At 51.5% G+C, this 25705-nt stretch overlaps 1 protein-coding gene and 1 long non-coding RNA gene across 2 annotated transcripts in view; one reads left to right on the top strand and one right to left on the bottom strand.

Moving 5' to 3' along the window:
- SIM1 (SIM bHLH transcription factor 1) overlaps nucleotides 1-20243 on the bottom strand; it is a 70126-nt gene extending 49883 nt beyond the window's left edge. Inside the window, exons 1-9 of the mRNA XM_074990827.1 lie at nucleotides 20008-20243; nucleotides 18647-19270; nucleotides 8002-8084; nucleotides 6833-6922; nucleotides 6496-6604; nucleotides 6296-6381; nucleotides 4957-5156; nucleotides 4750-4856; nucleotides 3091-3238 (exon numbers count right to left, since the gene is read on the bottom strand). Of these exons, the coding sequence (XP_074846928.1) occupies nucleotides 3091-3238; nucleotides 4750-4856; nucleotides 4957-5156; nucleotides 6296-6381; nucleotides 6496-6604; nucleotides 6833-6922; nucleotides 8002-8084; nucleotides 18647-18821 (998 nt within the window). The 5' untranslated portion in view covers nucleotides 18822-19270; nucleotides 20008-20243. The remainder of the gene's footprint in view (nucleotides 1-3090; nucleotides 3239-4749; nucleotides 4857-4956; nucleotides 5157-6295; nucleotides 6382-6495; nucleotides 6605-6832; nucleotides 6923-8001; nucleotides 8085-18646; nucleotides 19271-20007) is intronic.
- On the top strand, nucleotides 13471-17675 carry LOC142011417 (uncharacterized). Its single transcript, XR_012645078.1, has 3 exons — nucleotides 13471-13615; nucleotides 15808-15995; nucleotides 16797-17675. It is a non-coding gene; the product is annotated as an uncharacterized LOC142011417 (long non-coding RNA).
- Nucleotides 20244-25705: the final 5462 nt, after the last annotated feature.

The raw sequence follows: 25705 nt of genomic DNA, 5'->3' as shown, positions 1-25705 counted from the left end.
ATTTTGTTAGTCTTCAAAGTGCTACTTTGCTGCTTTTTTGTTTTGATAGTATATAGACTAGCACAGCTTTCTCTCTGTTACTAATCAACATCTATGCTCAGTTTCACTGCTACCATGGAGAATCAATACAAATCTACGTAATTGGCTAAACCAATGTGAATCAGCCATTTGCAACCAGATGTAGGATGTCCACAGCAAACTGCAACCTGTTCATTGTGAAAAGAGACCCCGATCCACGCAGTGATATATTATCCACTGCCTTAGGCACATTATTAGTGATCAGAGCACTTGCATACAGCTAAAGATACTGAATTGTATATGGATATAACAATTGGTCCAACCTTGCTTTTTCTATGCCGGCAGTATTAGGCATTTTGCCTGTGAGAGGACTACAAGATCTGTCCCAATGTGATTTACACCAATTTTGTGGCTTCTTTTTTCCTCCCTCTAGACCCACCAGAGCACTTAACTATTCTGGTGAATAAATCCTTTACATCACAATCACTGTCTTGTTTCTGTTATACACTGGAATAGTTGTAATGCTGCACAAACACGTGACAGAAAAGATAGGAAAAGACTATACTGTTTTTCCCAAGCAAACAAAATATGCTTTCTTCAAACTGACCAAAAGCAGAAATTAATTATCCATAAGAAGGTTTAATTTCCGAGCAAGTCACTGAGCATAGCTCTGCATGACTATGTGCTGTGGGATAAAATATGATGGATAACTACTGCCCCTCCCCTAGGAAAATATGCTTCGTACTTCTGAAGCCTCTGACATACAGAGCGCCTACAATATTTTGTTTTTCTTTGAAAAATTGTTACACTCCACAGATACATTTCTTTGCTGCTAAACATTCATTGTTCGTGAGTGTTTTCATCTGCAAATATATGTAAGAGCTATAACGCATAGGAGGTGTCAATACCCTCCTTACTCCAGTTTTGCCACTTGTAAGTAAATGACAGAGCTTTTACTCTTACTTTTTTTTAAGGTGAATCAAGAGTATTTTCCTAACAACCAGCTGTGAGTGTAGGAGTCCACCTAAGAGAGGAAAAGAAGGGTTTTCCCCTTTTCCCCAGTGATTTTTATGTTAAAAAAAAAAAAAAGAGAGAAGCCGGTACTCATCCAGCTCTCAGCCCTCTCCCCCTGCCGCCACCCCCAAACTGGAACTCCTGCCAAGGTCTCGGTACTCAGTACCAGCAAGTACCAGCACAAAAAAACCCACTCGTTTTCCCCATATACACGAATGCTCACTCAAACCAAATTCATGTTATTCATGTTTACCCATGTGGACTTAAATCTCCATACTGAATCAAGAAACAATACATACTTTTATTGTTGAGTCTAATTGCTAATGAGCACAGATTTAACTCTGTAATGCTGTCATTTTTATTTATAAAGAACCCTCTTTCATCTAAGCAAATGTATGCTCCTTGGAAGAGTACGATTTGCAAGACTACAGTCACTGTTTCAAAATAAGCAGTTTCATTTTTATGTTTGTCTTAAAAAGTGAACTGCCAAAAAAGAAATCTCCTGTGTGTACATTAAGCCTAAAAAGCAAAATAATTTTGTTTTAAAGCTGCAAATCTCTGCAGTGCATTGATTCATTTTGAGGGAAGAGAATTTAGCTTCTCTATTGCCTACAGTTACATCTGAGTGAAGAATGAAGAAAGCAGTGATGGTCTATAAGACGGTACATGTGCTGATACATCACCCTTACACTAATCATGAATGTTTCCTTCACTACCAAAACAAATACAATACGTCACATGATTCCAATGACATATCACTTCTGTCCACAACTATCATTATTGCCATAAAAATAATGTTGATATCATCATCATCATCAACACTCCCAAACTACTGCCAGAGGTAATTATAATACACCCATTGGGCGTAACTCTTGCAGTTTATGCAGTAGGTAACACGCCAGTCTTATACTCCTGCAATAGTCAAGTACAAAAGGGTGAATTAAGAAATACAGCCAAGATTTTCAATACCAACACTGAACCTTTTCGCTTTGAGGACGGACGGGAAGGGGGAGGTTAAACTGAGAACCTCCTAGTCATTTAAACCTTCTTTGTGGTTCAATATAAGGATCACTCTCTCAAAACAAAAAGAAATCTCGAAGCTTTGATAGAGACTCTGGATGATATTAAGAACTTCAAACTCCAGATTTTTGAAAAGAAAAACAGATGTCCTGTTTGTTAAGTATAAATAACTCCGTACGTTGAAACCTTTTTTTTCCTGACGCTGCATTAAATTTTATTTAAAGCTGGGTACATTTAAACTGTAAAGAGAGAGTGAGAGAGCCCAATGTGCAAGTGACAAACCTCTAAATCTTTTCCCTAGCAAAAGGGGAAAAGGCAGATGGGAAGCCTTCATTAAGATGAAAGTCCTCACTGGATATGGTTACACAAGCTAGTTTTGCCAACAAAACCCCAGTTTTGTCGACAAAACTGGTGGAACATCCACACACAAAATGCATTTTGTTGACTGTTTGTTGACAAAACTCATTACTTTAGCTGGCAGAGTTCTGCCTCTCAATCATGAGGCGTAATGTTGCTTTTGACAGATTTTGTCAACAAAAAAGCTGTATGGATGCTCTGGGGAGGGGCATCTCTCGACAGACAGGGCATCCAGAACAATGGGGCAGCCTCTCTGCTGTGCTTCTGAGTGAGTGTTTTGTCGAGAGAGCAGCCGGGCAGTCTGGCCACTCTGTTGACAGAGCAGAACACGCTCCTGATTGGCTTTTGTGTATGGTCACATTCTAATCAACAGAAATTTTGTTTTGTTGGGAAATCTCTTCCGACAGCACTTCTGTTGACAGATCCCTATAGCATGACCATACCCCCTGGGTTTCCCAGCCAGCCTAGTGCATTTACCTTGATTGCTTGCAGCTCTGAGCAGGTTTAGCAGATCTGTGCAAAGAGACAGGGAGAAACCAGCTTGCTATGGAGCTAGGTCTGCTCCAATGCACTTCTGTCTCGTGGGGAAAGACCCCTTTTTCTCCCTGCATTCCCACAGGGCCCTTCCCCTCTGGCACTCCTAGCTCCGCAGAGTTTAGAGCAGCCCCTGGGCTCACTTACGTGAGAACGTAATTAACGCTGACTATGCAGTGCGGCCGCGAAGACCTGCTGTTGTGTACAATGGTGGCATAGCTCTGCACCCACACCCAGCCACCATGCTTGGCCAGGAAGCGATAGTATTTGGTGGTAACTTGCCCTTTCACCAACACTGCAGAAGAGACAAAAGAAGGAAAAAGCAACTCAGTGGAGTACTGCAGATGTTTGCATTCATCTCTCTCCCACCCCACGAATAGGGTTATCCCCTCCCTGAGGAAGCCCCAGTCATTTCTGTTCACTACAGCTCAGATACAGGGCTTCAGCTAGTTCAGGGCAGAGGGGTGCTTTCATGTTTCTGCTTTTGCTTTTATTAAAGTTGTGTGTGTGTTGGTAACAATGAGCCAGAACCCCCTGACGCTAATGAGAAAGCTCCCACTGACATCAGCGGAACAGGACTAGTGCAGATACATGCATATCCAGAAATTTCCAGAGAAGAGCTGATCCCCTCACTCGTTTGTTTCCAGGTAATAAATTAATGTCAGCACCACTACAAAAATAATAATTTTCAAGGGAAATGACATGCCACTGTTTCAAGGTAAAAAATGATGCAGTTCACTATTGGGGGAGGGGGTTCTTTCTTCTGATCTCTCTCTGTCATTAAGATTTTTAAAGACTATTTAAAAAGAGGGTTTGCTTCCACTTATGCCCATTCTACTTTCTGAAAATGGGGAAGAAAACTTACAAGACATTAATCTCTTTTTCACCCATTCCCACCATCTAATAGGCTGCGGCCACACTTGGCCAAAACTTTGGAATGGCCATACTAATGGCCAAATCAAAGAATACTAATGAGGTGCTGAAATGAATATTCAGTGCCTCATTAGCATTCGCACGCTGCTGGCTGCGGTGCTTCGAAAGCGCCGCTTTTGAATGCGCACAGCACGGTGTGGCACAGCACAGCTACACAGGGGTTCTTTTATAAAGGACCCTGCACATTTTGAAATCCCCTTATTCCTCTCAGCTGATAAGAACAGGGGATTTCGAAAAGGACCCCCACATAGCCATGCCGAGCCTCCCATGTTCAAAAGTGGCACTTTTGAAGCACCACAGCTGGCAGCATGCAAATGCTAATGAGGCGCTGAATATTCAATGCAGCACCTCATTAGTATTCTTCAATTTGGCCATTAGCATGGCCATTTCAAAGTTTTGGCCACGGTCTTAGTGTCAGATTGATACTGACATAAAAATCTAGGAACCGGACTAGCACAATTCAAACAAATACTCACATAGAATTAGTGGGAAATTGCATGGGTGGAGAAGAGGAATCTGGATATTACAGACATGGGGAAAAAACAGATTCCCAGCTGAAATGTCTGAGAGTTGTTTGTTTTAGGTCTTTCCTCAGAACAGGTTGCAGAAGGAAAGCTCTACCCACTGGAGACCCACTGCGGCTACTCCTTGTGCATGTTGTCCTAGTGATATTTCTTTCATCAAAACCTCCTGGAGTTTTTGCTACCCCTTCACCTGTGCTGGCTTCCCAAGCTAGGTGTAAACCAAAGAAAACCCCAGTGTCCCAGTCTCAAGGGAGAAGACTAACATCAGGCCTCAGAGGATCTGCGAGGGGAGCTTGGGGGGGTTTCTCCCTTGTGCAGTGACAGGGCTTTAGCAAGCAGGACTCCTTACATAAATGGTGAGCGCAGCGCAAGTGGAAAGTGTCACAGCCATGGACGTGGTGGTAAAGGGTCTTCTCTATCAGGTCCTGCGGCTCGTAACCTGTTAGCTCAGCCACCCTGTGGAAGAGAGAGGCAGAAGCAGGCCGCAGTGAGTGAAGGGGCTGTGAGCAAAGCTGGGCGGGAAAGCTTGAGGTTTAAAAAGGAAGATGCCAGCTACCTGGAATCTAAGAAGATGAGCTTCATGTCCAGGCTGGCCCGAAACATGAACATGTTGCTGTGCAACTTGATCTCTGTCACCGCACTGGGAGGCAGCGAGTGGCCCACAGCGACCAAGCCAACGTTCTGGTAGCAGCCATCAAAGGGGGACATGTCCAGGCTATATTGGCGGATCTTCAGGTAGCCACTGCAATGAATGACCTGCCAGACACAAGACAGGGACACTTCATGCCCTGCGTACACTAGGAACACAGCTTGCCTATCTATACATGGGACTGGGTGGGGACCTGCAGACAGCCAGCACCTAAAATACAGAGCCTACTACAGAGCAGTGCAGCATCAGAGGAATTGGCCAGTTACTGGGTAGAAGAACCAGAGGGATAGGTGGTGTTTTCTCCTTAGAATAAGGGCGCGATCCAAAGCCCAGTGAACTTGGGGCAAGGGGAGCTTTCCCACAATTCAAGTGGGACTGAGGTCAAGGCCCAGCTGTCCCTTTCATCCCTCCTCTAAGCATTGTAACATTCAGAAAGACATAGAAATGCAAGGGTGCATATAAATGATATTTGCAATTTCACACATACACACAGTGTTTTAGGTTAGATTAGGTGTGGACATATATGTGGATGGTTTTCATTACACACACACAACAGATGCACAGTATTTCTGTGTGTGTGTAAATTTATAGGCATTTCCCACACGTCTATAGTACAGACATTTTGATGTTATAACCATACTTTATTCTAAGGCCCTTTTCCTACAGGGACTCAGATCATGTCTGAATGAATCTAGTCACACAACTTATCTTCCACATAAGCCACCATTGTTGCTGGCCGTTTTCTTGAGCAGGGAGGGATGCGGATAAGGTTTCCTCAAACTGGTTGAACTTGGTCTAACTTGGAAAAGCTTGGACAGACTCCTAAGGTTTTCTAGGGGTTTACAAAGGCTCCACCCATAATACCCACAGAAACATAGAGCTGGAAGGGAATCATCGAGTCCAGCCCACTGCCGGGGGGATTTGCTTGGTTTTTACACTAGCACACACTGGGAGGAGGATCTGGCTGTGGCTGTCTTTGAGGGTTTTTGCCCACAAAAGCTTATGCTCCAAAATATCTGTTAGTCTATACAGTGCCACGGGACTTTTTGTTGTCTTTGAAGACACAGACTAACTCAGCTGCCTCTCTGATATTTGGGGCCTACGTGGTCAGTCTTCTGCACCTCCAGGGGAATCGCTGGCTCTGACCGGGACAGACAGGCTTTAAAAAGGCCCTGCCAGCTGACACCGCAGGGCCTGGCAGCCTAGCCAAGCCCAGGCGCACCCCTCTCCGCTGGGGCTCACGCACCTTGTAGCCCCCGCAGGTCAGCCCCGCGTTCCGCTTCGCCAAGACGCACTTCATCCTCAGGAAGAAGGAGCGCTCGATCTCGTACTCTAGGGGGAAGGCAGAGACAGCCGTGAGAGAAGGGCACCCCAGGCCGCCGCCGCCTCCCCCCCAGCAGAGCCCCAGCCCGCCCCCGCGCGGCCGAGCGCGCTGTAGCGCGTTACCCTGCACGAAGTGGGAGTGGTAGGGCTGGTGAGCCGTGAGCACCGCCGTCATCTCGTCGTGGTCAGCGGGGTGGATGTATTCGTAAATGCTGTTTCCGGTCAGCTCTACCTGTGAAGGAAGGGGGGCGGGGGCTGTTGTTGGTCTGTCGCGCATGCGCACAACAGCTCTGTACACCCCGCGGGAGCTGCGGTGCCCTGGCTTTGCTCTCCACCCCAGCTCTGGGGTAGGCAGAGCGCCAGAGGCCGCTGGCCTCCTCCCGTGGGAAACCCAGGGTGGTAGATATTATGCCCCGTCCCACGCACACAGAAGCCGGGGCTGGGTCACCTGCCCCCTTACCTGTGACAAACCCAGATGAACGGAGGCGGTCTCGGAAATGTACATGATCTTGCCGTCTGGGGCCACGACAAATATGAAACCATCCAAGGTCTGGAGGAGGGGAAAAAAGACACCAGCGATCTGTGACCTGCGTGTGGCCGGGACTGGGTTTGCAGAGCGCGGGCTCCAGCCTGGCTGCTTTATGAGGAGAGGTGCGGGAGGGTGGGAGAAGCCCTTCTATAGACCCCCATACAGGAGCCGGGATATCAACATAACGCACCTCCAAATGGGGACCTGGTTGAAATGGGACCCTGAGCAGCGAGTCTCCCAGCCTCGGCTTTGCTGGCCGCCCCCCCGGGCAAACACTGAGCCCTTCCCCCTCCATCCCCAATTGCAGGAGCGAGTCACACTCTTCCGCATCTGCTTAAGAGACTGCGGCGAGCAGGGGGGCGGTCTAGAACTCTGCGCTGTGCAAATCATGTCTGAACGCCCCAGCATCGTCTACAGGCCCCGGCAAGGCTGGATTGGGATAGATGAGAGAGACGCTGGTGCGTGCACCGAGAGAAGACCAGGCCCCTGTTTACAAGAGCCCGCTATAAAATGCTGCAAGATCCCAAACTACCAAAGGCCTGAATAGCTCGTGTTGTAACCACCGACATCCGCTTGTTAATCCTTTAAGCAACAGTGAGTTGTCAATTGTGTCACAGCGGAATTAATGATTCCTGTGTCTTTAATTTGATGTTTATTCTACCTACGGGGGAGCTCCGTGCTAAACTTTTAGATCTTGTATAGACGCTCTGCAAAATAGCCCCCTTGAACCCTCCCCCCCGTTCACCCCGCCCCGCTTGAAAGAACCGGGTCTGCGCTCACCGGGTGCCTAACACCGACAGAGCTACACGCCCCGGCCCGGTCAAGGCCATTGAGATTAGCGGCGAAAGCAACCTGCCGCTTTCTGCTTCGGATGCAGCCCTGGCCTCCAGCAAGGCCCTGGTATCGCAATAGAGATCCAGGCTCGCGACAGATACAGTTCCAGTACAAATCAAGAAATTCCACCGCATGGGTCTCACAATGCGGCGCTCGCCTGTTGTGACAACACGTGCGCGACTAGACGAGGGAATAATTAAACGCTCAGAATAGAGTGCGCCCTCCGTGATATTAATACCAAATGGGTCTCGTTTCCGGGTCCGTACCTGCAGAAGGTGGGATCCCAGTTCCCGTCCAACATTATCCAAAGGGCTGGTTCGACTAGTATGGCCCCAGGCTTCGCCAAGACCTGTTTGTTTAAGACACACAAAAAGTTACGGTGAGACAAGATACAAAGGCTGGTTGGCCTGGCAGAGACGATTTATCTGCTTGTCTGCGGCTTGGTTGCAAACTCGCTGTCCTGATGGAATAAGCAGAAATAATTCCCTTGTCGGTTGATCTGAAATCTGGTCCCCGTTTGGAGGGGTGGCGGTGTCCCTGTGCTGGAACTCACAGTAAAGTGCGTTCATAAGCACCGAGTGAGTTCCACCACCCCAGGACCCACGCCGGGTAAAAAAGCCGGTCGATCCGGGCACCGGCGCCTAGAAAGTTGCTCCCGGGCTGGGAATTTGGAAGGGTGTCCTGGCTTCTCACCTACTTGATACATTAGGGAGAGACACGGCGACCTATTAAAATGAGCCCCAAAGCGTTCATTTCAAGGGAACGGCGCGGCTAGCAAGGGTGGAGAGAGTTCAGGGTGATGTAACATCTAAAGCCAATTAGATGTTATTCGGTCTTCTGCGTTTGTCACTAGGACAGCTCAGGTGTGTGACTGTTTATGGAGTGGGGTTCCCGCCCCTCCCCGAAAGGAAGGCTTGTGTTGTTTGTGCACAACCCCCGGGGCAGTGACCGGATGAACAGGCTGACCACACTGCGTACTGGGGTGGCTTTAAAAGGTACCCCGCTCACCTTCTGGACTGATCAGCGAGCTGGTACAAATCCCTCCCCGATCCTCCATTCCTCACCTACCCATCGACTTCCATGGGAGCTGCCCCCTCCCCACGCACCCCCAGCTCCTGCGTTTTATAAGAAGTACTTTAGCGTGTTCCAAGCCCGCTAGAAAGAAACCACCTGTCCCCACGTCCTGCCGGGACAGCCCTAAGACACGCCGGGCAGCGCATAAATGTACCGCAAAAGCCGCTGGAGTCACTCACTTCTCGAGGCACCCGCCACCAAACCCTCCTCCCCACGACAGACCAGCCCCGCCCCACGGACGGAGCATCTCCCTTCGCCGGGAACGACCGGCTTCCCGGTTCTCGGTGGGATTGGACCGAAGATCTCCCCGGGCGCTGCTGGTGCGCCAGCTTCCCTCGATGCAAAGGGAGAGGCAAAGGAGCCGGCTGGGCCGGAGTTAAACCCACCAAGGCTCAGCCCCGCTGCGGCCCAGCTCATTGCAGCGTGCCGGCGAAAAGCCCTTCCGCTCACCCCATGGCACAGCGTGGGCAAGCCCAGGGATCGGGGCCAGCCAGGAGGCGAGCAGGGGCCCAGCCGGGCTGGCCTCCGGCAGCGTCACCCTGTAACCACTCCCGGCCTCATGTGTCTCGCGGTTCAGACCCTGGAGCGCCCACTCCCAGGCCAGCCATGCGGTCTCTCCGCTGCCGGCCCCGCTCCTCGCCTCCCGAGGGCCGCGCTGGGCTGCCTCTCCCCAGTGCAGCTACCCTCGCCGGACGCCGGCCGGAGCCGGGCCCGCGGATCCCTTCAGTCGCGCGTCCCCAGCCCCGGGGGAAAGCTGCACCTTGCGCCCTGGGCAATCAGCTGCCCCCAGTTACACGGCCGCCAGCCGCAGCCGCGGGGGCCCCTGGGCCTTTTACTAACCCCTGCCGTGGTGCCCGCTTTCCTCCAGCCGCCTGGCGGGGAAGAGCCGGGCAAAGGTGCCGACTGGGGGAGGCCGCGGAGCTAAATTAACAGCGGCCGGGTTTGGGCTGAAATTGACCAGGGCCCCCTGCCCCGCCAAGGGGCATTGTCTCCTCGCTGGCCTTTCGGGCATTGGCCTTTCGGGCATTTGCAGGAGGGTCGGGTGGTTTGGGCTTCGCACCAACGCCCATGAAAGCGACACGAGACCACCCCTCTGCGCACCACGTCCTCGCCGGAGAACCAGGAGAACGGGTTCCTGCAAGTAACGCAGCCGGAGAGCTCCTGGCCTGGGTTCTGAGTTGTTTATTAATCCGAGTTAACGGGTCTAATTATTCTGCTCCGAAAAGGGAAAAATCTCCCTTCGCGGGCGGGTTAATGAACAGCCCCTCTGCATTACACGTTAACTTCTCTGTTTCCAGGAACGCTTTCCTTCCCCGAGCACTGCGCGCCCCTTTCCCGTGCCAGGTGGAAACCGGGCGCGGTTTGCCTCCGAGAAGTTCGTGGTTTATAATTAAAGGTTTTCACTCCTCTACCTCAGCCGGCTTTTCCAAAGCCCACCACGCCAGCCGGCTCCTTTGTGCTTCCCAGATGTTTCGGGGCTTTCAAGTTAGAGGCTATTTTTATTCCCTGCCATTCTCCCCCACCTCACCCCCTTCTTGCCATCCTGATACCATTTAAAACGCTGTTGGAAAGCTGTGATGCCAGCAAAACTCTTCCCTGGTGTAACTTTTCATCTGCCTGTGTGTTTAACGCCCAATTTCCTTCTTGGGGGTGTAAACGGTGATTTCTTGCACTTGACCTACCGCAGAATATCCTACGGCCCCTTTGATTGTCGATTTAAAACAAAACACGGAAATCAGCTTCCCTTGTGCTTCGGGATTACACCGGCAACAAGACCTAAAGATTCTCTTGTAATTTGGAGAGGGCAGGAGAATAATCGGCTTGGAATAGAAGCAAGCAGCTTTGTGAGGGAAGGAGAACTAAAGCGCTTTTAGGAGGAGGATTTTCCCAGCTAAAGTGGCCGAAGACAAAGCAAAACACAATCTATTTTGGATGCGTTCCAAGATATGCCACATTAACCTTAGCCGAGAAAATTTGCTTTCCTCTCGGAGCCCCCCAACTCCATCAAAGTCTGCCTGATCGTATTTACATAAGTCGCCTTAGAAGGGCTGTATCTATTATTGAGCTCAGGCGCTGGCTGGCTCACGTTTCATTGGAAAACCTATTCGAAGTTTCCCCGTTGCTTTATACCTGATGCATTGTACCACTGTTTCCATTCAAATACTCCCCTGACCCACAGATTACCTCAATGGACTGGCTGCCTGGGCTTTGTAATTTCCTGAAAATGAGATTTCGATTTATAAAACAAGAAACCAATTAGTAACCAAATGAGGCGAAGTAGATCCACTAAAATTGACCTAATCCCACAGGCACCATTTAGGCCAGTTCTTGGCGAATGACTGATGAGCCCCAGTCTAGCGTGGGCTCAAAGCCTCATCCAGCTGTGTTATTGCAAGCAGCAAAAATAAATTGATCGAGCTTTTCCTTCGGAATGAATTTGCGACTCTTGACAAAATATAGATTATGGGCCCTCCGTAACAACCTCCTCCACTCGAGCCGATTTCTTCGGAGAAGATAAACAATTTAGCCTACAAGAAACCGCCCATCTCCAGGAGGGAGCAGAAGGCAGGCGAGCCAGCCTGGCATATTGCTTCGGCTGTTAAACCCAGCCCGTGCCTGGGAGCGAAAGGCCGCTACCCTGTTTGGGGCTGAGGGGGCTTTCTTGTTCTTTACTTCAATGCGCGCTCGGTGGAGCTGCGTTCCAACGTTAGGCCCGGGGAAGGCCACGGAAAGCGCTTTCCGGGTTCAGTCCCATCCGGATCACACCGACACCTCCCGCCCCAACGCTTTAATGCACAGCCGCTTTGATCTACCAACAGGCGCCTCCACCTTGGCGAGGAGTCGGTCCTTAATGCTCGCCAGCAGGGCAAACCGGGCTGATGAGCAGGTTGTGCCCAGGGACAGGGCGGCTACAATATGCTAGCGCTTGTTTGCTAGCCAGCAGCAAACAAACAGAGAGAGAGAGAGCTGGAAGGACACACACACACAGACACAACTGGAAAGACACACACACGCAGAGAACTGGAAGGACACACACAGAACTGGAGGGACACACACAGGCAGACATACAGAACTGGAAGGACACACACACGCACACCCAGAGAACTGGAAGGACACACACACACACACACAGAGAACTGGAAGGACACACACACACACACACACGCACGCACACCCAGAGAACTGGAAGGACACTGTCTCTCTCTCTCTTTCACACACACACACACACACTTCCGATCGTTTCTGAGTTGGGCTCTGCAAACTAACAATAACCGGTGCAACAGGAGATGAGGGCAAACGGGCTTGCGAGAGACACAGCCATCTCTTTAGCAGGGTAGGAGCCGCTAGGCCGGGCATCTCCCTGTGAGCTCCCGCAGCCCTCTCCGCCCTCGTCCCCTTGCTTTGTTTGGGAACAGGCGAGCCCTTCTCGGCCTTTGTTCCCAGGCGCTGGCTTTTAAAGCAGTTGTCGCTTCCCTAACAGCGTGGGGCATAAAATCCGCGTTCGGGGCGAGAGAAAACGCCCAACAGCCGCAAACTGCGGGCCCGGTTTGCAACCCCCTGTCGGAACAGCAAACCCAGCGGTGACGGTGTGGCTAGAGGCTGGGGCTGCTCCCCTTCTAGACACCTGAGAGCGGGGTTGGTTTCACAGGCGGGGGGCTGCTCGGGGCCCGAAAGCGTAGCCCCCTTTTTGCTGGCTCCCTGTACCCTCGTGTACACCAGCTTCGAGAGTGTATCTCCAAGCTGCGCTGGGGCAGAATGCAGACTCAAGCGCAAATTAAGCAATGAAGCCAGCACCCCAATCCTTAGGGGAGATGCGCACTAGATCGCTATTCAGTGAGGCTGTCGGGGGAAGGCGCTGCGGGCAGACAGGTTTAACATCTCCCCCCTTGGTTTACTTCCCCTGCATCCAAAATGCAGTCACGGTGGCCAAGGAAAGCGAGGTTAGTTAGGAGCATCGGGCAACCTTTACGCGGGCAAAAGTCTGCCTGAAATCGGCAGGCGCTGATTTGGTTTTCTGCATTGTCTAGCGACTAGGTGATCTCTATCGAATTACCAGCTCCGACCTCGCCTGCCCCGTGCAAACATGTCAGGAGGGTTCGCCTCAGTAAAGACTACAGAATCGGACCCCGAGGCAGCCCTCTACACAGACGTTAAGGGCCTCGCCCAGGTCTCAGGAGCGCGTGTTCCAGACAACCGCAGGACCGCGAGAAACCTCAGTAGGTCGTTTTCTGCCTGGGCCAGAACTGCACATCAGGCCGCAGACTGGATCCCAGAAAGCAAGGGGGTGTGATGTAATGAAAAGCCCACCAGCCTGGGGGAGGGCGCAGGGCCCACCCGAACGCCACGTGCGCTGGCCTTAGGGGGGCATCTACTGCTCTTGCTTCGGATTTGTTTTCCTCTGCAGACCTGCCGGGCACAGTCACAGTCCCTCCCTCGCACAGCCAGGGAAAGGACGTGACCCAGGCCGCCGGGATGAGCGAAGTTCTCGCCCCAGGAAATCCTCAGCATCCCTGCAGTGGGAGGCTACGCTTGGGGGTGAGGGGGGCGGTACAAGGGAGGAAGGCGGCTGGACCAGGAGCCCGGGATGCAGCAAAGTTCGCAAAGTGCAGCTCCCTGCATAGCAGCCCCTTCCTTTCGCTCCTGCAGCTGGGCAGGTGAGGCCCCTTGGACCGCTTTACGAGCGCACAGGAATTTCACTGCAGAGCCTGCTCGCCCTGCACCGGCAGAGCTGCATCCTTCTGTCTCTTACTGTAGTTTCTCTGGGGGAAGACCAGCTAAGCGCAGGGCCCTTTCTGCCTCTCAAAGGTAAACCCCGATCCAGCCCACTCCCTGAAAAACAAAACAAAACAGGCCCTGGATGTTGCACGTGGGAATCCACCGGCGCCCACGAGCCGCTTAATGGGTTTACTCTCCTCCGTTCCCTGTTTCGCGTCCTTTCAGCACGTAGCCCTGCCCCGGCTGATTTCTTAGTTAATTACAGGCGCTAATCAACGCTCGCTACAATTCCAGACAGCTGCGGCTGCGCGCAAACCCCAAATCCTCCTTGGAGGGTCCAATGAAAATAACTAAAAGTATTTTAAAGCTGCGCATTTCGAAGCGTCTCCGGACGCCACCGCCTCGGAATTTGTCAGTAACCCGCTAACCCCACTGCGTTCGTTTGGAACCGAGGTTCCGGCGGTAGCTCTGTGCATTGCATAGAGAACCCGGACTCGCTACACAACAAAATCGCAGCCGCCTGCTCCTCTGGCCGGCAGGGCCAGGTGAATAGTCTCAGAGGGGAGCGGTGTGAGTCTGCTTCTTCGCAACACAAAGCGAGCGGTGCCGCAGCACCGGAAAGACTCACGCTCTTACTAACACTTGCCTGGGTAGATCGCGCTTGGCAGGGGTAAGCCAGGGTCTCCAATGCCCACCGAAAACGACCGGCACGATCTTCGGATTTCATGCAGCTCGGTATTCTAAAAGGATCGCGAGTGAAAGGGATTTTGCCCTTACAACGCCCGCTCCCACCCGCTTTGGCCCGGTATCTGTGTGAATGGTGAAAAGCGTCCGCCAAGTTAAAAACCCCAAACAAAGAACAAAAGTGATTGCAATTAGCTGATGCGGAAGAAAATATGATTCCACCATTGAGCTGACGGGCGCTTTCTGACTCAGGAATCCGCTCTTGCAACTCTTACGCAAGAAGTTTAGTTCTGCGCTTCACATTTTAAGTCCGCATCAAAACTAGAATTAAACCCAGAGAAGCAGCGTGGAGAGTAAACTGCAGCTTAAAGGCTTTTAAATGAGAAAAACTTCTGTAAGAAAATAAACATTGAAACCTAATGCTCAATCATTTCCCCGGGCAGTAAGAAAAACAGCATTAAATCACCTATCCACGTGGGAAATGGATTTTTTTTTCGGTTAGTCTTTTAGCTCCTAAAAAAAAACAAGATTAAGGATTTTAGTATTGCAATACAGGTCATTATTCTGCGAAGTTTATATGAACACTGCCCTTTGCTTGAGTCTCTGAATGTAAGCGTTTTTCTGTATAGAAAAATGTACAACAATTTTCATGATCGTTTTCCTAAACGATCTGCGCAAGGAGACAATAGCCCCGACTGATTAGAATTTGTTAAACGGGCCACGTGTTTATTTCAGCAGGTCTGGGCTTCTTTAGTTCTTTTTCTGCGAAAAAATAATATGCGCTGTGCCTGCATGGACCGGAAACGAGTTTTTTCGTTGATTTTTTTTTTTTGTGCCGTGTGCTACACGGCTGTTATTTGCGCCCTGCGAGTTTTCTGAAGCTGCATTAGACTCGGTGTTTCAACTATTTAATGGTAAATCGCGATTTCAGGGCCATATCTTGTCGTCGGGTTGTTTGCTCAAAAGCCGAACTCCCTACTGAATTCAACATGGAGCTGGGCTTAAAAAATTGATGGCACGCTACGACCTCTTAGCGATTTACCAGAACTTGCAGGCCTTCCAAAAGTTAGCTAGCCCCTGAAAGCTCGTGTTTGTCTTTCTCCATGGAGGTTAAACTCCCTGGACCAAAAGGATGCAAGCTGACCCAGCCGCTGTTTTCAACTAAACTAGAGCTCCCCCCTTGAGAGATTTAATTTACAGCAGACTTGCGGAGGGGAAAACGGGAACTGTTAAGTATTTTAATCAATTTTTTTAAGGGCATTGAAGAATTCAACTGTTTCTTAAACACCATCCAAGGAGGGGGAATGACACAATGGATTGAAAATCTTTGCTTACTGTAATTCAACGTTCGCTTTCTTCCTTAGCTAGGGGCACTGAGCCGTATTCTATATATTTAATCGTATTTTTTGCTCAACACAAGCACAGGAAACTCTGCACACATCCATTAACCCCTCCCTTTATTTTAACAGGAAAACAACCTCCGCAATTAAAAAATTCAAATATTCAGCTGCAGGGAGATTATGGAAAAGCCGTTTGAAAAGAATTTTACGCAGAGAGAAATGTTGACATGTTATTCCCCTATTTCTGTTTCTTCCTAGGCACCGTCGCGGCCCAGGCGGATTGAATGGATTATTTGACGAGGGGAGAGGTTTTAGGAGCTGCACCAGAGACAAGTAAGGTTATTCCAACCAGACGTTTAAATACATAGGGTTGTGACGTAGAAAGCCTGGAGATGACACGTTATTTCGTTACCCTCTGGCCGCTGGCGCCTGTCTTACTCCCAAAGGTTTGTGTCATTTTCCTTTCCAGCGTATGGGGGGGGACATATAATGAGCAGGTTCCCACCTTTAAATACCCCCCCGCACCCTGCCTCCTCCTGCAGGACCCGCTGCGTCTCCCTCCATCCCTAATTGCGCCCCCTCGCCCCTCTTGGCGGAGATTTGCCCCCAGCCACAGGAAATGCCCTAAAACGGTCCCTCGGCTCGGATCCGAGCCCGATCCTGTCTCCCCCTGCGCAGGGGCCCGCCGCTCCTTCCTGAGCGCCTGGCCCACCTCCCCGGTGGCTCGGCTCCGCTCCGCTCAGCGGCTGGGCGGCCCCCCCGAACGTGGGAAATAAAGGAGGGAGCCGGGTTCTCCACCTGCCCCGACACGCGCGGTGGAACCGCGGGTAGGAGCGGAACTCCCAGGCGGCTTCATCGCGCCTCGGCACAGCCGTAGGAGGCAGCCGAGCTTCCGCGGCGCGCTGGGGCTGTCCCCCGCAGCCGGCGGGGCAAGCCCCCCTGTGCAGCGCCGCATGTCCGCCCCGCTAGCGCGGCGGCGCTTTGAGATCTAGGCTGGAGAGCGCTCCCTTCCCGAGAAGCGGGCTGGTAATTCGCAGGTTGCCTGTAATTAGCCGCCGCGGGGCCTGACACCTTCCAGCCCCCCGCCTCGCCTCCCGCCCGGGCCCCCCGCACAAATTGCCATATGCTTTGGACAGCAGCACTCCGGCTCGGTGCACTTTGCCACGCGATTCCCCAGTGCATTCAAACATGCGGCTCTGGCACCGGGGGACGCGGCGCTGCTATTCTTTCCCCGTGATTACTCACAGCCTACAAGAAACACCATATGCTTCTCCTGATCAAACAACCCGCTGCAGAGGCACCAATAATTGACGGGGCCCGCTGGAAATCACGCAGGACGGCAGCCTACGGAGACTGCGGGAGCTGACAAATCACTGCTAATCATCCTTGCAGGACCATCCCGGCCGGCGGCGTTCGCAAGAGCTTTATTTTTATAAAGTACGCGCGGACAGCAGAAAGGACACCCCGACCCCTTTCCAAACAGGAGGCGGCTTAGTCCAGTGCCGTCCGAGCCGGCAAACCACAGACACACTAGGAAGGCGCAGTTTCGTTTAGTATGTTACCTTTCAGCGCTATAGCTTTGATTCATCTCCTTCTCGCTTGGGTTCAAGTGACTAGGGGAGGGATTTTACAGTTTAAAGGAAACAGCTTCCAGACGCAATAGATGAGAAGGCAGGGGGACGGGTTTGTTTTGGTTGCTTAAAAATAAAGAAGCCGACAAAAACAAACTTTTAAATCTCTCTCTCCCTTCGCGTATTTGTACTCTTTAAAGGATCAGAGAGGGAGCCCTGTTAGTCTGGAGAACAGCAAGAAGTCCTGTGGCACCTTATGACAGATATTTTGGAGCATAAGCTTTCGTGGGCAAAGACCCGCTTCATCAGACTTCTTGTTATACTCTTTCCTAACGGCGTACTTTGATTTTCAAGAGACATTTTCCGTTTTTAAAGTGGGGAGAACTAATATATTGCCCTGTTTTTTCCAGCTCCTGCTAAAAACATATGCTTGATCAAATAGCCTTCTTTTCTCAAACGCGCTATCTTTGGAGCTGTTAACGCTGCAGGGGTTACTCATGCTAATAACTCGATCGGCAGAATTTCCCCTTTCAGTTTTCTCTTCCTTATACAGGATACTCCGTTCAGGTAAATAGTCTTACCGAGCTGAAATGGTCTTACAGATTTTTGCATGTATTTATCTCTCTTTCGTTAAAAGCAACAGATTCAAAATACAAGTGACCTGTTTGTGGTTCTTCTTAATTACAGCTAGTCCCTCTGAAGTTTACCTGGTGCTTGTTTTCCTTGGCAGCAGAGCTAGACATTTTAAACATTAACTTCAAGTCCTCCACCGGGTTAACGGCAAGACTTTTTAAAGTATGGAAGAAATTCCCACCCCTGATTTTAGCAGACAGACTAGGCTGATCCCTCCTTCACTGAGAGCAATGCAAAATTTTCCACTGTCCCCCAAGGGAAGAGGATCAGGCCCAAAATCGGACCCTTCGTTTCAGAGGGTGACAGGAATTTTCACTGTTGCTCCCCGTAAAATTTGCAATATATATTCCGGATAGCATTTAACCTGACCAAAGTCCTAATGACTTTCAGACCCAGAGACAGCACATTCATAATGCAATCAAGGTTTGTTTGGATTTGTTATTTATTTGTACAGCGTTGTACCTGTAAACTGTGGTTCAGTTCTTGAACTAAGGCTTTAGGACTTTGCATAGACTCAGGCAAATATTTACCCACATATTAACTTCCCTTCATATAGCTATAAATACGTCTGGGTTGCCCTTTTGTTATACACGTGCTTCGCGAGGGATGCGGCTCGTACAGAGCAGAAAGGAAAAAGTCGTGTTTGTTTTAGTAGAATACGCAGCTGAGCTCAGTATCTTGAAGTGTTGACAAAAGCACGGTCGGTCCCCAACCAAACACGTCCCATATGTACTGAAGTGAAGTGAAAGTATTTACGGCAGAGAAAAGGGACAACACAGAACACCTTCCTGCAGGAATTCTACCCGGCCCGGTGAAATTTACATAAGAGTAAATGATCATCTGGGCTGGCATTTGAATGGAGGCAAATATTCATTTTCAGTAAAGTCACCTACCTTCAGGAAAAACCACCCGCATTTTTAAATAGCTGGTGGTGAGTCTGATTATTGATGCTTTATCCAGCTGAGAGGTGATGGCTGAGGGCAAAGGCAGTAATTTAGCCAGTTCGTAAAATTCACTGTTTTCTTTCTCCCGTCTAGTCCGGGCAGCATTTTTGGACTTCTCTTTCATTGTGGTTTTTTCCCCCTTCCTTCTTAAAATGTAAACTCCACAGATTCATCCAAAGAGGGGGAGAACTTTTCAATTGCAATTCATCTTCCCGAAGCATCGAACATTTTTTTTAAATGCAGCGGTTATTCATCTAAATCTGCAAATGGCACGAAAAAGATGCCAGGCCAGGAGTGAAAAAGATTCGCTCAGAAGTAACATGAAGCGAATGCAAACGGGTAGAAAGAGGTTCAGTGCAACTCAGAGTACGCAAGTAACTGAGTACACAGCAACCCAATCAAGGTATTCTGTCCTCTTCTTCTACTCATAGATGCCAACATGGCTTCTCGAGAAAGAGACATAATCCTCTTTTCCCCCCCTTTTTTTTCTTCCTGCTGTCAATCCGCTGCCTGAAATGATTGGCCTTTGGGTCCTTCGGTGGGTAACAGGTACCGGTTACTTCCTTCGTGCCACTGTGAAGACAACAGCATTCCTGGGATGAGCGCTCTGTTACACAATGCCACACATAACCACGTTATTAACCATTCACCAAAAACGCTGCTTACGAGGTGCACTGTTTTCTCAACCGGGCTCACAATGGAAAGGGTATGTTAACCTCTCCGCTGTGCAGATGCGGAGCACGAGTGGAAAAAAAGAGCTGCTCCTATATTCTCCACCCGCCTTTCGGCTGCACAAAACATTTTTGTGACCCAAGTGAAAGGACTGGTTTTTAATTTTAAGACCGGAGAATTTCTACTGTTCTCATGACTAACTAACCAGGTGGTTTCTCTATAAATGTTAGCGCCCCGGGCGCAGACCAGACGTCACTAACACATTAATACTTCCGCTGAAACGTGCACCCCAAATGCCCCAAAGCATTTGTACTTTTTCCATGGGTTTCTCTCAAGTCATCGCCGTGGGGGCTGGCGTCCGCTTGCTAAATCGGCCCTCTACTCAGTGAATGAAAGTGACTGGTTTAGATTCTCTGGACTCCTGCTTATCCTCCCGTCCTGACTAGGAACCGAGGCAGCAACATCTTATTGAACAAAGAGCCACAGCGTCCAAACTCGACCCGCCGCAGAGGCAGAACTAGAGGGGACAAAGCACGTACAGCGGGGGAAATCAAAACGCGATTGGAAAGACACGACTCATTGCGCCCCTTGCACAGGTAACCTTGCCACGGGTCTGGGGGCGCTGATCTTCAACCTACCTTCAATCCCTGCCCCCGGCAGTCTGCTGCGAGCTCTCGGGGCGAGCAGCCCAACTCTTTAATTGAAATCATTAATGCCAGCAGAGGGAAAGTTGGCTTTTCTCACGCGGATGAGTAGACGGCTAGCGCTTCCTTCCCATCCCCTCTCGGCGGTTTCGGACTCTCCCGCGCCGGTAATGGGGATGGAGCTGATATTAATGAAGAAGCCCTAATTGGAGCCTGAGAAATGCCTAATAACTTCTTTACAGCTAAAAGGCTTTTAGCCCAACTTCATTTCTCTCCCTGGCTCGGGCGAGCCCTCCCTCAATGCCACTCAAAGGCCCCCCTCGCCTCCTATTGGTCCCACGCTCCCTGAGGTCGGTCTCCTACTGGCTGAGAGGCGGGGTGACGTCACCGCGTTCCGGACACACCCCTCGTTACCCCTGTGCCGCGCTGGGGTTGCGGCGCCTAGCCTCTGACCTCCCGGCGGCTGGTGCCCCCAGCGAGCGGGTGCCGGGAACTGCGGGTTGCCGCGGATCGGAAACGCCCCCCGCCCGCCGGCGGAGACCGCTGTCCACCGCGCTCCGTCCGGCCTGGGGCTGGGCTTTGGGGATCGGGCGCTCGGGAAAGCCAGTTTCGCGGCCGCTCCCAGCTAACAGGCTGCGGGTCCAGCCCCCCACCGGCGCTGGGGCTGCAGTCATCGCCGACCACCTCCTCTGCCAGCCGCAGGGTCTCCCTGCCGGAGCGCCGCGCGGCAGTAGCCTTAGGGAAAGATCCCCCCCTCCCGGCCCCCGGGACTTGATTCCGGTTCTCCAGGATGCTGACCGCATTTCAAGCCACTTTCCCTTTGCCGGCGGCAGCAGCCGTGCTCGGTGGGAGGGAAGTAGGTACAGGCGCGCTAGCTTCTAATCGCACGGCCCGGGACGCGGCAGAGGCCAAAGCTGTCAGGCTCAGTGACAACATAAACCGGTGTGGGCGGGGGAGAGGACACGATCCGGGAGTGCTCCCGGGTAACACCCCGCAGAATCCCTTAGCACGAGAGTGAGAGGCTCTTAAACTGCCTGGAAATCCTTTCAAATCATGGGTGGGGCGGGGAGGGGGGAGTTTTCCTTCCCGGTGAGTGAAAATTGGTGGGATCTTCCTAACTCCTCTCAGAAAAAGCCAGGTAGCTCTCACTAACAGCTCGGTACTGTACTGGGGCAGTGGGGAGTCATGGGAGGTTGGAAACAGTTCATTGCAACCACACACGCGGGAAAACTTAAATCTGACACCAAAACGCCGAAGATCGGTCCAGAAAATGAACGAAGAACATGCATTCGACATTAAATTACAATGCACCAATGATCAGAGAGGGAGCCGTGTTAGTCTGTATCTTGGAGAACAATAAGAAGTCCTGTGGCACCTTATAGACTAACAGCTTTGCCCACGAAAGCTTATGCTGCAAAATATCTGATAGTCTATAAGGTGCCACAGGACTTCTGGTACTGCATAAATTGCTGCCCGCCCAACGTATTTCCAAAAGGCAGAGAGTTTGGTTTGGAGCGAAGGGGGATGTTTGCCAGACACCCTGCGGCACAACAAACCACGTTTTACTTCAACCCTTCGCTACATCTTTTCGGCTTCTAGGTGCTGAGTCCGGCTCACCGTTCTCATCCCGCCCCGGCCCAAAGCTTTCCCTCCCTTCGTTGTGGTAGATAAAGTGGGCGTAACAGTACAAGAAGCAGAGGCATTCACTGGAGTGGCTCGACTTTTCTTCGCCGTCTCATTTGCTAAACTAACACACACTCAATTGCACCCAGCGCAGGTAGCGAGCTGCCAAACGGCTGCATATGCTAAAGGGCTGGTTGCTCGCGTGGGTGGAGAGGGAAGTGCGAGATTGCAAACGTTCACTTCCACGGTTGCTCTGCCCGAGCTCTCAATGTTTGTTAGAAACACAGTCCTGCCAGCTGCCGCCGGGATGCTAACCGAGGCAGCTAAACTCCCGGAATGACGCTGCTATTTCCTGCAGACCGCTTAGACACCTGGGGGCGAGGACAGCCCGGGCATTGCCTGCTCACCCGCGCGTTACAGGTCCGCCGGTCCTCAGAACGCCTTTTCAAGCCACCTCCGCTCCTGAAAGAGTTCCCGCTGGTCACGGTTTTGCAGGTTTAAACGGAGAAATCACGAGCGCTCACCCTGGAGAATTTCAGCAGGCAGCGGCAGTGCCAGTAACTTGGCCCTGTGGGGAGGGGAGAGAATTTCGATAAAAGCCCAAGTAGGGGGACTGGGTTGAATCCTACATATGTTCATTCATTGTGGGGTTTTTTTTTTTGCAAAGTAAAGATTTTGGTGGAGAGTGTGTGCGATCGAAAAGCTGCCTCCCACAAAGGGCATTTATTCCGCTTCCAGAGTAGTAGGAATCGCAGCAGACAAGACCGTTTCTAATCAGCGCTAAGGTTTGTTTTCCAGCGTTCAGAGAGGTAGGGAGGGAATCAGTCGAAAATCCAGGCATCGGGAAGCCTCTGTTACAGAAAGCTCTTGATTAGAAATGAGCGGTGACTTTTCGATGCTGATATCCGTGTTCGGTATACCGAGAAATCCAATGCTTCGTCGGCAATAGCAACATGAGCACGTAGCGCCGCAGATCAATCGACAGCGCGAAGTCAGGAGCGAAGCAAGGCTTTCCTAGTGGCCAAGCGAAGCTCTTTTGCCCGAGAAGGGAGTGGATTGTTTTGTTTAATAAACCGAGTGAATGCATTACTGCGCCATGGGAAATCCTCAGCCTGCACCTCCTTGGGACTCAGTTTGCAACCAGGGGGAGGGGCGGTAACACCTGAAGACACACCTGGGGGGGCGTAAGGGTTGAACCCCCAAGGAAAGGGGAAGCAACAGGTTATTAAGCATACCGCTCTCTTGCTGTTTCACCTTCAGCCTCGCCAGGCGCTCGGAGGCTACCAAGCTGGGAGGGCAGGCGGGATGTAAACGGGTAGCAGAGAGCAGCGGCTTGGGGAGGGGTAGTAAAACTGGGCCAAGTTCAGCTGCCGCCACTGGGAAATGAGCCTATCAGAGTTGGGGATCCCGATTTGCGGCTTGAAGTGGTCCCAGACAAGCAGGGAGCGCGTGAAGAGTGGCTGTCGGAACAGAACAGACTCGTTTCACAGACGGGCTGCGAAACGCACCCAGTCCCAGGCAGGCGCGGCGCGCGCCGCCTAATTCGATGTACAGCGCCAGACACACAGATGCGTGGCTGGGTCCTGGGGAAGGGGGAGGGGCAGAACTGTCCGCAGCCCTTGCATGCTCCAGTGCTTTGTGATGTCCAGCGGCGTGTGAGTTGCGGAGCGGCGTTCCTGCTCCCAGCGGGCAGCGCTTAGAAAAGCTGTGAAATTGCGGTAAGTGTGTTGGGTGCTTGGCGTTACAGGAGCCGATGCAAGAGATAGCCCCAAAAGCACGCATCAAGGAGCGGCAGAGCCCGCCCTGGTCTGCTCCCTTCGAGCCGCGCCCTGAGTCTACGCTGGCTTTTAACAAGCTCAGTCCCCGGTTCCTTTCTCTGAGCTGTAGCACCGCAGGGGCTCTCGGCCCTGCAAACCGAGGCCGGGGAAAGCCCGGGTTTAAGAGCCCCACAATTAACGACGCTGCCTGCAGCAGGACTAAGAGGCGCCCTTAGGGACGCCTTGCGTGGGGCTTCCAGCCGTGTCTCATGCAAGGCGGTGATGAAATAAACACACCTGGAGCCGTGCGGAAAGCGAGGACGAGTTTAAGTGATCTGGGTCCCCCCCCCCGCCTTCGTGGGCTGCCTACTCAGTGCCCCTTTTCAGCTGATGGTCGATTACCCAGCTCAGCAGGGGAGCTCTTCAACACCCCGGGCACCAGGTGCTAGGCGCTAACTAGAAAGCTCTGGGCGATTCGGTAAATGCCACTTCCAACACTTCCTGGACTGTTGCGCCGTTAGCTGCACTGTTCTCGTCCCGCCCGGGCGTTTGTGGCCTTTGGTTAAGTAACATTTAGGACAGAGAACAACAGGCAGCCCTGGGGCACCTTGGAGACTAACAGATATTTCGGAGCGTAAGTTTTGGTGGGCAAAGACCCGCTTCATCTCATGCATGAGTGGGGGAGGGGGTTCAGAGGGGTATTTAGGGAGGGAAAACAAGTCAGATCAGACAGGGGGATCTGATCTCACTTGCTTTCCCCCCCCCTTTTTTTCCTCTTTTGATCCATACTACTGATAATAGGCCACTTCCAGCCTGACTGAATAGACCTGGTCAGCTCTGGCCCTCCCTTTTACTGGGACCCCGCTCTTTAAATACCTCTCTGAACCCGCCCCGCCCCCAGTCATGCATCTGATGAAGCGGGTCTTTGCCCACGACAGCTTATGCCCCAAAACACCGGTTAGTCTATAAGGTGGCACAGGACTTGTTCTCAAAGCTACAGACTAAGCCGGCTACCTCTGTGATACACAGTACAGACACGCTTCCAAAAACAAAGCCCCAGGGACCCAAAAATACCCTACCCCGCCACGCTACCCCGCCAAAAATACCCTACCCCGGCATTTCTCAGCCGCCTCTGCTCCGGGCTTTTACTCCTGCCTTAGCATCAGCCTAGGGAGACTGTTTACATTGGTGTCCCCCACAAGTCAGTTCCTCCTTCGTACGCAGCTGAGAAGCCAATCGTCTACCCTTGATCGTCGCCCTGGGCAAGGGGCATAACACGAGAGCTGCTGGGCTCGTACAGGTTATACACCCGCGCGCCTCCAGCTCCCTGTTTACACACACAGCCCACCCTTCGGGCTCCAGGCGCGGGAGCGTTTCGGAGCAGAGCGCGTCGGAACGCAGTTACAACTCCCAGCTGCAGAGGGGAAGGCGAGACCGCCTCCCCCGGCTCCTGCCCAGGCGGCACGCGCGTGCCATTCGAACCCCTGCTTGGGCGTGCCGGCCCAGAACTTACAGTAAGGTTCCACCGCCTGAGCCAGGAGTCCCGCTCCCCTGCGTGCGCTCAGGGGCAGTCCGTAGCAGCAGGCGATTCTTTGGTCCCGGCAGTTCTTGTCTTCGTTGCCTACAGCGAGGTGCTTCAGTCGGACAGTGGCGAACTCGGAGCGGGGTGGGCTGTAGGAAGTCAGCCGGGCGGTGCTGTGTGTCTCCCTTTCTTCACAACAAACCAGCAGGAATGTGGCACGTTAAGAGCTACCAAAATGATGTATTCGGTGATGAGCTTTCGTGGGACAGACCCACTTCACCAGCCCAATCTCATTTCCCAAACAGCCTGACGTTCATAAGCACAGAAGACCAAAAAGAAAAACTCATTGCAATGAAAAAATCTGACAAATCAAATAGGGCAGAAGGATGGGGAGATGTTAATTGTCCTGTCTGTCCTGTCCTTCTGCCCTATGTGATTTGTCAGTTTTTTATTGCAATTTTTTTTCCTTTTTGGTCTTCTGTACTTATAAATGTCGGTCTGTATTGGAAATGAGAGTCATCTGATGAAGCGGGTCTGTCCCAGGAAAGCTCATCACTGAATAAATCATTTTGTTAGTCTTTAAAGTGCTACATTTCTCCTGCTTTATTTTGTTGGAATACAGACTAACACAGCTACCTCTCTGTTACTATTCCCTTTTTTTAGGCTGCCAGAGATCTCCCCCTTTTACCTCCCTGGTGCTTTCTCTCTCTTCTGGAAGCAGTGTTCATTTCTGGATGGGCAGTAGCTTGTGTCCTTTGGGATTGATATCCCTCTTCCCAAAGGGAAAGGC

This window comes from Carettochelys insculpta, chromosome 3 (assembly GCF_033958435.1).
Source record: "Carettochelys insculpta isolate YL-2023 chromosome 3, ASM3395843v1, whole genome shotgun sequence".
Classification (NCBI taxonomy): domain Eukaryota; kingdom Metazoa; phylum Chordata; order Testudines; family Carettochelyidae; genus Carettochelys; species Carettochelys insculpta.
This window is presented reverse-complemented; position numbering and strand designations above follow the sequence as displayed.